Source organism: Centrocercus urophasianus, unplaced genomic scaffold (assembly GCF_019232065.1).
Source record: "Centrocercus urophasianus isolate 14NV4802_14NV808 unplaced genomic scaffold, USGS_Curo_1.0 seq_20, whole genome shotgun sequence".
In the NCBI taxonomy this organism is placed as follows: Eukaryota; Metazoa; Chordata; class Aves; order Galliformes; family Phasianidae; genus Centrocercus; species Centrocercus urophasianus.
This window is the reverse complement of record NW_024884756.1, coordinates 12,000,660-12,012,027: the sequence shown is the minus strand read 5'-3', so window position 1 is coordinate 12,012,027 and position 11,368 is coordinate 12,000,660. Positions and strand designations below refer to the sequence as shown.

Here is an 11,368-nt window from a genome sequence, read left to right as displayed (position 1 = left end):
GAATTTGCAAAGGTATAAGTGGGAGTTAGATCCCCATTTTGCCTTTGAAGATTTTAAAAGAGAGCAGGGGGCAAAGAAGTATTTTCCATGTATAAAACCCAACAGACCTTGGAAGGGGGGAACCCCAAAGAATCACAAGTTTTGTATTTGCTGTCACTTGATTGGATATCATTAAAAACTTCGGATAATAAGGAACCCAGAGAAGCAAAAAATGAAATTTCAGCTAAAAGTATTTCTTAATTTCTCATCTAAGCAATGAGACACGTTTAAGGCAACATCATCTTATAAAATTTAATATTGGCTTTACAGCTGACTGCTCATAGGAGCTACAGGCAAGGGATGCAGTATGAGTACCATCATACTTTGCTGCCTCTCAGTCTCAGTGCTGAATGCAATTTTTAAAAAATCTGTAAAAATGCTCACATTGCTCAAGCAACTGTAAGCCCTTGTGTGTTAGCTGGCAGTGCTAAACCACAGTGGAGGGCTTGCAGGGAGCAAATGCAAAAAGGGAGAGGCACTGTACATAGTTGTTTATGCCCTTACTCCATTCTAAACAGAGATATCCATGAGATGCCATTCAACTATTCTTCCTACTCCTACAGTCTGATCATTTTAGCTTGTGCTTATAAGCTAAACATGATTTCTCTAGTGTTAAAGGACCTGAAACATCTCTCTCAGCTGCGCATTCAAGAAGAAACTTTTCTTGATAAAAGTCACCTTTTGCAAATGACTCTGGATATGACCTACATACTATCTGAATTAAATTTATTGATAAGCTATGGAGATCCACCGAGGACATGAACGTTAGCTGTCAGGGGAATACATCCTGCAGTACAGGGAAATAAAGATCATTCATAGCCTAAAAAGGGCACAGAAAGCTTTACTGAGAGCTCATAGAAGGGTTTGCCATCTCATTCAATTCTACGTTTCTTTTCCACTAGAAGGTTGAGGTGATGAATCCAATTAACAAAAGCATCATTCCCAGAAATAGAATGTGAGTGCTCTGGTTCAGAGGGAACAGAGCACAGTAGGCTCAGGAAGTATCTGTGGAGCCAAGTATTTCATCTGGAGCAGTATTTCCCTTGAGCAGTGACTCTCATTTCTCTGAGAACACCTAGTTCAGCACCCTTGAGTCTACCTGAAAGACTCTGAATGGAATGAAACCAGTGTTGTTCTTGGTCCAAAACTAGATAAAGTGCTCCTCAGAAGGGAACCCAATTAAATAAACTCACTTCTTAACAATGAATCCAGAAAGGTTCCAGCTTGGCAGAAACATATCAACTCTCAAGAAACATTCTGCATTTTCTTTTACAGTTACAGCCTTTTACTTTACACTCCGCAGCAAACGTGCAGCCCTTAGAGTACTTCACCACAGATCTACAGAGCAAGTAAAAAACATTTCTATAGCACCTAGTCCTATGCTAATCGGGTCTTCTGTGCCCAGGCCAACAATAAACATGAGGAGCCTCAGAACCTTTACTACTCTGGGGCTGCCTTCAAGTTGCATCACAACACCCACATCTTACAGCAAAGCTTTCTATTTTCCCTTAACCAGCTCAACCCTCACACACAAAAGCTAAGAGAAACATGCTTGTTATTCAATTCTTCCACTTGCCAAGGGGGCTCCAGAAAGCACAAGGGCGCAAAGTCAGTTCCTACAGAGCTGACTTTAAAAATGCTTGAGGATCCCTTTATTTCCAGAACCTGAGAGAAAACAGGCTTCTGGAATAGCCTGTGCTTGATAACAGTACAAAGCAGAAATATTGGAGTTCCGTCATGGAATAAGAGACCTTCCCTCTTGTATCAGGTGTTACACTTTTTTTTTTCCCCCCACAACTCAACAAATTATGAAGGAGGGTAATCGAAATCCACATTGAACCTGGCTCTGAGCAGCCTGGGCTAGTGGTTGGTGACCCTGCACATAGCAGGCAGGTTGATACTAGATGATCACTGTAGTCCTTTTCAACCCAGGCCATCCTATGATTCTATGTCTCAAAGGCAAGGTATTGCACTTTGCTGCCTCTTGAAGTCTCTGTTAGCATTTGGTGCCTCCCATTTCCTCATTCACAACTCAACACTTCTTGAAAAAAATAAATGGAACATCTGCAAATTTGCCAAAGTCCTACAAATATGGTTAACTATTGGTTCAGGTCAGATGCTTTCTCACTACTCAGAAGTTTGTTTTGCTTATATTAAGAAAGAATACATTTTACACACCATTCACTCTCACATGGATTGAATCAGACTGAGAAAGAAATAAAGCACCAGAATAATAACTGTTTATTCTTATGGAGATGTTGTAAAATTATGAGTTAGTAAAAGAACGTGCTTCTCCATTTCTATGAACTAAATTCACAGAAATATGCAAATTATAAGTATACAGATAAGTAACAGAAAAAAACAATCACTGCTTTAGGCCAACTTCTCAGCTGGTATAAAATAGCATGGCCCCCTGACTTCAAAGATAAACCTGATGCTACTGAGGCACAGGTTCTCATGGAGAAAGAATTATGGTTAAAAGCACCACGACAGAAAGGAGCTGCCAGTTAGTTTTGCTTCCCAGTTGGTATGGATTGGTGCAGCTGCACTGACTTCAGACAGCCAGCAGCATGCTACATAATTTGGCCTGGAGACAACACAGAGTTATGAAGAAGAACAATGTCACTCGCCCTATTTACTTCAGGTAGCTAGAAGTTGGACATTGGTCAGTAGCCTGATCCTGGAGCACCAGCTATTTGTACTGTGTGGATTATGCACATCGTGGGACAGCTGCAGCGCACACACCGAGCACTGGTAGAGTTACCACTTGCAGAGCTGAGCACAGTAGAAACGGGATACAGCTGAGAACCTCACAGAGAGGAAGTACAACAGCAGTAGATCACATTGTTAATAATTTTATGCGGAAAAAAAATGTAGCCCGAGCCCTGCCCTTTTGGAGGGCACACAGCCTGGGTGGCTCTCATTTACATAGGCTTGTGTGAATTGAGCTGCAACCAGCAGCTCAGCCTCGTGGCTGCAGTTAATTCCTTTACTGGGCTCTTTTCAGGATCTCCGCCTGGGTGCCCAGGAGAGCAGGACCTGCTGCTGTACAGCTGAAACACAGGCAGCAGATATCACTAGATGTGCCGCAAGAATCCTTCCCCAGAGAGAAGGGTGGAGGACAGGAAGGGGACACCTCCAGCAGCCACGCACAGTGAAGATGATGACTTGGTGGCTGAGCCTGGTCCAGACAACTGGAGCTCCAGCATGGGGACCTCCTTCTTACCCTCAGTACATCACTGCTGGGAGAGACGACAAGGAAAGGGCTGCGCTTGGGCAAGTACCGGCTATGAACCGTTCTTCACCGACAGCCCACTCCCGCGGGGCAGAGGAGTGGAGCACGCCTTATAGCAGCCCATTTTCTCGCGGAGGGGAGGGAAGAAGCGGCGAGTGCCCAGGAACAGCGGCCAGGGCTCTGGGGGTGGGGGCTTTTCCCCGAGTCCTGACGTAGAAAGTAAGCCGGGATGCCCGCCCCGGCTTCTTAAGGAGCGCGGCGGCGGGTGCGGAAAGCGCCCTGCCCGGCCCGCCCTGCTCGCCGGAGCGCCGAGGTAAGTAAGAGCTGCGGGCGGCGGCGGGCGCGGGGCGGCCGGGCAGGGCTGGGGCGGGAGGCGCCCGCGGGCGGTCCCACCGCGCTCTGATCCCTGCCGCCGGCTGCGGCGTCTTTACGCTCCGGGATCGGGTGAACGGTCCTAACTGGGAGCTCCAGCCAGGGGGACGCTGATAACCAACGACATAATTAACTTTTTTTTCCTTTATTGTACGGCACTATTCATTATGTGAGGCAGGATGGGGGGTCAGTTAGCGAGGAGAAAAAGAGAGCAGCGAGGTGTAAACAGCACCCACACATGAAAGAAATTTATGGACAGACTGATCCTAAAAGTTGGAGTGAGCATAGGCAAGGCGCTAATGAAACGCTATTTCGTGAGCACCTCTCCAGCTCCTGGCTACTAAAATAGATGCCGAGGCTTGCAGAAGGCTGGCTGACAGAAATGCTCCTTAAGTTCGGCCAGCACGCAAGGAGCAGCAGGGCTGGTATCGGCCCTGCTCAGCGCTGCCCACACCACGCCTCGAACGGCACAGCCTCCCAGCTCCCTGCCTACAGCAGCCGCTTTGGGGTTGTTGGGTTGTTTTTTGTTTGGGGTTTTTTTTTTTTTTTTTTTTTTTTTTTTTGCCTCTGACGAGCCCAGAGTCTCTCGTCTTGCCCGGCTCTGTAATTTAGAATGTTTCCAAAAGGGGATTAGAGGGAGAGGGGGAAGGCAAAGCAGCCGATGATATAGCCCCTGTCCAAATGACAGTTAATCAATTTCAGTGTAATTCCTTAATCTGAACTATTTGCATAGGTTTCCTTCAGTTATTTCTTAAATTAGGTTTCTTCCAAGTTTTTCTTAAAAGCAACCTTACCAGGCTAAGTTAGTTATGCCCCTCTAAAAAGTCGAGGTAAGCAGATCTATGCACACATACAGGTTCCTGCTGCCCGTTGCGAGGGCACCACTAGGGGGAATGAAGTAGTGACTCACAGCACATCCTCAGATTTGCCTCTCAAAAAGCAATCCAAATCTGCTTTGAGCAGTAAGTACAGGGGAATTACACTTCTGGAGATCCTGGTAGGTGCACAAGGTCGGTGCTGTTACGAGCAACCGTCCGAGAAGCATCGGAAGTGCATTCTATCCCTCTTCATTAAATGCAAGTTTGAGATTCAAGGCTGTCAAGTCAACTTTCCTCACTAGATCCTAATTCAAACTGAATAGAGAGTTTACTCTCCAATTGCTTACAATTAAATACTTCCAAAGTCCTCAGAACTTGACCATGGAAGCAGACTGGGTGCTAGAGAAGATCATCACTGTCAGGACTGAAATCGCACAAGAGTCCTTCAGACCTGCAATAATATATGCTCAAAAAAAGCAGCTTAGCCTTCCCTGGTCTTGCACACAGGCTGTGGCCAGGCTACTTTCACACACACACAACCTCTTTGTGTGCACACATCTGCCTTTGACATCTTTCTTCGTAGAGTAGAAAGACACTGCTTTTGTTTTAGAAGAGTTGCTGATTAAGTTAAGCTGGTTAAAAGAGGCAGCTTGTCCTTTCTCCATTAAAAGCAAAAAAACCTCAACCACAACCAGTTACTTGGTTAATCAAACCAAGACCACAACACGGTGAGTTGTTGCTTTTAAACAGAGATGTTTGTGCTAAAAACTCAGATGCTGGTTTCTACAAACAGGATACTCTCCTCACACCATGATCTAAACTGAGAATAAACCCCAAACTTGTTCCACATCAGAAATAACACTAGCAACATGTTAGAAAGTACACAACAGAAGCAGGTGCTATAAATGAAATCTGATGAAGACTACTGGGCCTTTCTGTCCCCAGAAGGTTATTATTCTCCAGATTTCTCCCCGTGTTGCTGCTGCTCATGAAGTTTCAGGATGTGAAACGCTCACATCCTGAAGCATCTATACATTTATACATGAATACATTCATATATACATGCTGTACAATACAGATGCTGTACTATGTCTCTGCTATACCCTCTTTTCAGAATTATTCTGCATTTTAGCAGGTAAAACACTCCTGCTCAATGGATGATTTTGCAAACTACCATTAACTCATTAGAACATGCTTTCAACAGTTTTCTGCCTGCACCTGCAGATCACTGGGAGTCTGCAGACTATTCTAAAGGACTTGGAGAAAAGCAAGACTTTCAAGAGACAAAAATGAATAGATCTTTACTGGAAAAGTTTAAGGATCTGCACATCTGCCAAAAACTTTCAATACTAAGAACTTAGAGATAAATGAGTTTATCACAGGGATCTGTGTTAACAACCGTAACAGTTTTAACACATGCTTCTGCAGCACAGAATAATGCAATTCCACTGTATTTATACAAGAAAGCATATTTGGATTTTTAAAGATAAACTACTATCAACATCAAGTGCCTTCTATGTAGTGTAAGGCACAGGGCTTTGTTCCTGAATCTAATGGTGATAAGTTTAAGTTATACTGGTTTTACTATGTTTCAGTGACACAATGGATTTTGGTAACAGAGGGAGAATCCAGTGCAACATGAGGCTCACCTACTCTCTGCTAGTCATGGGAATGTTGTGTGTGACACCTTCCCTCTGCCATAGCCAGATTGATCCACTGGCTCTTGGGCGAGCAGACCCTCAGTGCTGGGAATCCTCCTCAGTTGTCTTACTGGAGATGAGGAAGCCTCGCATTTCTGACTCTGTCAGTGGCTTTTGGGACTTCATGATCTTCCTGAAGTCATCAGAAAACTTGAAACATGGGGCTCTGTTCTGGGACCTGGCTCAGCTATTCTGGGATATTTATGTGGACTGTGTGCTCTCCAGAACCCACGGCCTAGGAAGAAGACAGCTCGCAGAAGGTCGGCAGAGGATCACTACTCTACCTTCTCAGTTCACAGGGCGAAACCAAGGTTACTACTCCTTTAATATATCTCACAGGCAGTAAACAGTCCAGGAAAGGATGAAAATGTAGGCTTATATTGCTGTGCGGTAATAGCAAAAAAAAATTCTTGATTTTCTAATAATGGAGACTTAAAAGCTGTCATTAGAGTTCCATTTTATGAGAGTTGGGCAGAAAAGGCAAGAGTAGAAAATAAAACACTGGAGGACTCAAACTAAGACAGCAGCTCAGCAACTGAACAAAGATATTCTTCAACACCAGCAATTTAATCAGTATTGTGCCACAGACAGGCAAGTGCCAAGTTCCTCATTCTGAGAAGTACGTTAGTCCAGGAACAGTCATACTGCTGCTGCTGGGGAGAGCAGCACTCCTTCAGCAGAAGAGTAAGGATATGTTTAATTGCCATTTCGTAATCAGCAACTACATGGTCATATTTCTAGGTAACTTGGTCCAACATGTAACGGAAACAAAGCTAGCACTCAGGTGCAAGCAGGCTTTCAGACATAGCTGTAAATTCAGGAAGAACAGGATCTATGACACTAAAGTGCTGCAATTCCTTATCACTAGGTTCCCTACCTAAGAGCAGAATCCACAGAATTAAAGAAAGAATCTCCATAGGCAGTAAGGCAAGAGCTGGTACAGTAGGATCCACAAAAGGTAGCATGTCACTTAGCTTCCCCGTTCCCAATGGAAAAACATAGCACAGCTTTTTCTAAATCTCATTTTTCTACAAGGCTTCAGTTCTAATCCTGCTACCAGTAGGTACATCTTTCCTGGAAAAGATTATCTTTCAGAAAGGGACAATGCTACGCTTTGAAAGGATTCAGATCCTTATCACCACTTCCTAAATCAGTGTATAAATTACTAGGATTAGAATAACAAAGAATAACAAAGAATACAAATAATAACAAAGAATCTCTCCAGGCAGTTACCTCTTCAGATGTCTCTGAAGAAGAATGTGAAATTAGCATTTTTTCTGTCCCAGTGACACTATACCACTGGACAGTCCAGCTCTTACCCACAGATCTTAATTATGTGTGCGTGTGTATCGGAACATAGGACTCAATAAGAAGAATCAAGAAGTCCTTTACACCCATTACTTACAAAGAGTATCTTAGCCATTAAGGTAGCAGACGGGAGCTGTGTTTGAGTCAATCCCCCCAGACTGAAGAGGAACTTGTGCAGCAGCAGTTACAAAGCTGAATCAAACAAACATTATCTCACAAAAGAAACAAACTGCTGTCCTGGTAAGGCCAGTACTTGCACTTCTAGGTGTAAGTAGAATGTAGCTTTAGCACTGCTGCCTCATGAGTCTTTTAAAAGCTGGGAGAACAATCAGGCAAAAGCAGCTGATGAATTTTGTCTTTTCCCCAGGATTACAGCTTTGAATTTTGTTGCCTAAGTTCCCTGAGCTTTTTCTTTGCCACTGGCTCCTCATATCACTCTTTTACTTTCCTCAATAAACAACTAGTCTTCAAACTAGTAGTCAAGATTTAGAGTAACAGCATGATATCTTTTGAAGTACGATTTTTGTTTTGTGATTAATACCAACTTTTGTTTACTCTTATACAAAGGGATCTTAAGATACTACTAAAGATTCATACTTTAAGAGAAACACAAACTCCTCCCTCCCTCCCCTCTTCTCTCCCATTCTTTGACTTCTTTGTTTTGTAAATCGCAACCAGCTGGTCTGGTTTCACTGCACAATCGATTATCATCAGTTGAAAGCAGGCACCTTATAGCAGAGTTGACTAAATTTTATTTCTTCGAGGAGCTAGCTAACCTCTCATTCAAGTCTCCCAGTTTCTTAACAAAGTCAGCTGTTTTAATCTTTGTAGCCTTGACCCTACCGCCTTGCTTAGTGAAAGCAGAAATCAATTGTCAATAATTGCAGAGATAAATCACACCCTAGAAAGCGATGAGAAATTGAATTACTACTTATTATGTAATGCAAGGATATGTACAAGCCTGTTTTCTCATCTCAAAGAGTAGCATTAACTGCATTTGGATGGCTTTGTGTTCTCCATTCCACATCTACATGGGCAGGTATGAATTGGTTTCAGTAGGCTAGTTTTAGAAGGGTCAACCAGTGCTGTTATTTCTGCAACTGTTGGTAACTTCTTTATTTGAAATTTTTTTCATCTTAAGCATTTATAACAACTGCATTTTAATTATTTTTTGAATGGCAAACCATCATAAACCAGAAATAATCTGTAAGTTACATACACTGTAGTTCTTCAAGCATATTGAACTAGAAAAAACAAGACAGCTCTGGACTTGGCACAGAAATGCTGGTGTTAAAGTATCATTATTGTCATCCTGACAGATTTCTGAACTAGAAGACAAATCCCATGAGATCATTGTGAAGATTGAGCAATACAGAACCAGAAAATGGCTTGGGCCAAAAGGGACTGTAAAGATCACCTAGTTCCGACTCTCAGTAGCAGGAAGTAGCAAGAACTAAGCTTGATATAAAACAAATCAAAACAAAAAAGCAAAACAAACCTGCAAAGCCAAGAAAACTAGGAAAATCTTTGGTAAAGCTTGCAAGTAGCAATAAACAGAACTATTCCAACACATCTAATAAGCACCTCCACAGTTCTTCAAACTTTGCCTTCTGGGAAAACAAGTCTGTCTGACTATGTACTATGCCACTGGTAGAACTAGCTCAGTTTCAGGCTTACAGTTTTAAACACTGTTTTCTGAACCAGATCAGCCCTGCTTGGCTCCTGATCATAGCTACCAATAGGTCTACAGATACTCCACACAATCCACAAAAAACACAACTCAAATACAGCAATTTTGATTTTTGTTATCTGACAAACTATCCCAATTTCCTGAAACCCTACTTAAATTAACTGCATAAAAACTCCCTTGACAGTCTACAAAGAAGCACTAGCCATCTTTAAATTAAACAGGGAAAATCCTTTAGTTATCTGACCAACATATCTTTAATCAACCATTCTCTTCCTTTCCCAAAACACAAATACTAAAAAAAAAAACAAAAAAAAACAAGTTTAAAAAAATCACTTAATACATTACAACAGAGCAATACAGTTAGATACATCACAGCTACATCAACTTTCAACAAACAAAGTAAAACTTGAAAAAAATGCACAAGGAAAATAAAGCTTTTGTACTTACAGTAAATCTTTATGAAGAGCTGCTGTACAAGACTCTCCTCAAGATGCATAGCACAATACCATAAATAATTGAAGATTACAAATTAAAAAATACTCTCTACCAATTTTCTGCCTCTCTCCTCCTCACCCAGCAGTCTCTCTATTACCTCATCGCTCAGAGTGACAACAGCTGTGCACCTCTCTCACAGGTGCAAGTAATTTGGCTCAGATGAGCTCTTGCACATATCCCAACTGCCAAGGATAAACAACTTGTTGTCTTAGTTCTGCTAGGGTGCTAAGGAGAGTAGAGAGAAAGACTGCTGTATTAAGTATTTGAGGTCTGGTAAGTAAATGCATATTGTGTTAATCAGTTACTTTTTCAGAAGGCTAACATGTCAAAAATTAATAAAGCCACTCTGTTAGCTCTTAGAGATTGTTGCTAAGAAAATATTCTATAGGTCCTCAAGGAAATAATAAACTTGCTACTAAATAGTAAAAGAGATCTTTGTGCAGAAAGGTCAACAATAAGCCAATGAGTTTGTAAGATTGTGTGGACTCTAACAGGTAACTCTAACCCTGCTAATTACAAGTGGGAAAAATTCTATAGGAAGGCTAAAAATGAAGGGAAAGACCAGAGTGGTTTGTCTGTGAAATGCAACTTGCAAATGGAGAAACACAACTGTCACCAAAATGAGAGATTTGGGGCTACAACATGCAGTTACTACTGAGAATACTGGGACAGCAACAGCTAAAGATAGAGGAAACATGAATGTTAGAAACTGAGCACTCAGCAGCTCTTGGTCATTTTGAAATTAATTACTTATATGTGTTTTGATATCGCTTTTCAGGGATGTTCACTCATACTCAGAGGTCACCAGTTCTGAGGAAGAAAGACTTGTTTGAAGATTTAATAAAAAGCCACAAGCAGAAGAGTAAATCTACGTTACTTGGAAGAATCACTGGAGAGCTAGGGGAAAAGAGGAAATGACACGCTTAATCCAAGATCTCAACTTGTATTTTTTTTTTTTTTAACTATTTCTCTTCAATTTTTGCAGTTTAAGTCTCATTGGTGTTAATTTACAGGTGGACAAATGCCTATAACAGTACTGTATCTGATTAACTCCTGGCTTGTTGTTTTGTTTTTGTGTTGTTTTTTTTTCTGAAATGCCTATGAATTTAGTCTCCCTAATAAACTGCATGGTTTATAAGCAGTTGCCTGCTTCAATCTGTATGTATATCAGGCTTTTTGTAATGCATGTGATCTACTCACACTATTTTCTTTGGAGTGCCAAAGCAGGAAAGAACTAGTCCTCCAATGAGACGTTGACAAACAGAGCAGGAAGTTGCCCCAAACCTCCCCCATTACCACTGCTGTATGTATAGCTGCACACACATACAAAACAACCACTGCTGAAAGACATCATCCTACTAAAGAAAAGTTGTATTTTTTTTTTTCTATTAAAAATATCTCCCAAAGACTTTGAAGTTTACCAGCAAAAAGCAAAATGAAAGACTTTAATAGGTGTCACCATCTCCTCTCTTTGCTTTCACAGGGCATTTTTATGGTATTTCCTTAGATTTCTAGTTAGACAAGTGCTTCATAAAACGTAACATATTCTCACAGAGTATTTAAACAAAGGAATTCTCATACATGAATTAAAATTGCTTCTTTCTTTTAGCTTGCAAGCTGTTTGTAACCAAGACAGATTCCTCTGACTTTTATTGATAACTCTCATAGGCAATTTGATATTATTATTATAATAATATTATTATACCACTGA

General features: G+C 41.5%; 1 protein-coding gene across 1 annotated transcript; it reads left to right on the top strand.

Moving 5' to 3' along the window:
- Nucleotides 1-6,066: 6,066 nt before the first annotated feature.
- FAM237A (family with sequence similarity 237 member A) lies at nucleotides 6,067-10,707 on the top strand. Its single transcript, XM_042822644.1, has 2 exons — nucleotides 6,067-6,475; nucleotides 10,436-10,707. Exons 1-2 carry the CDS (start codon nucleotides 6,067-6,069, stop codon nucleotides 10,573-10,575), a joined length of 549 nt encoding a protein of 182 aa, XP_042678578.1. The 3' UTR covers nucleotides 10,576-10,707.
- The last annotated feature ends 661 nt before the right edge of the window (nucleotides 10,708-11,368 follow it).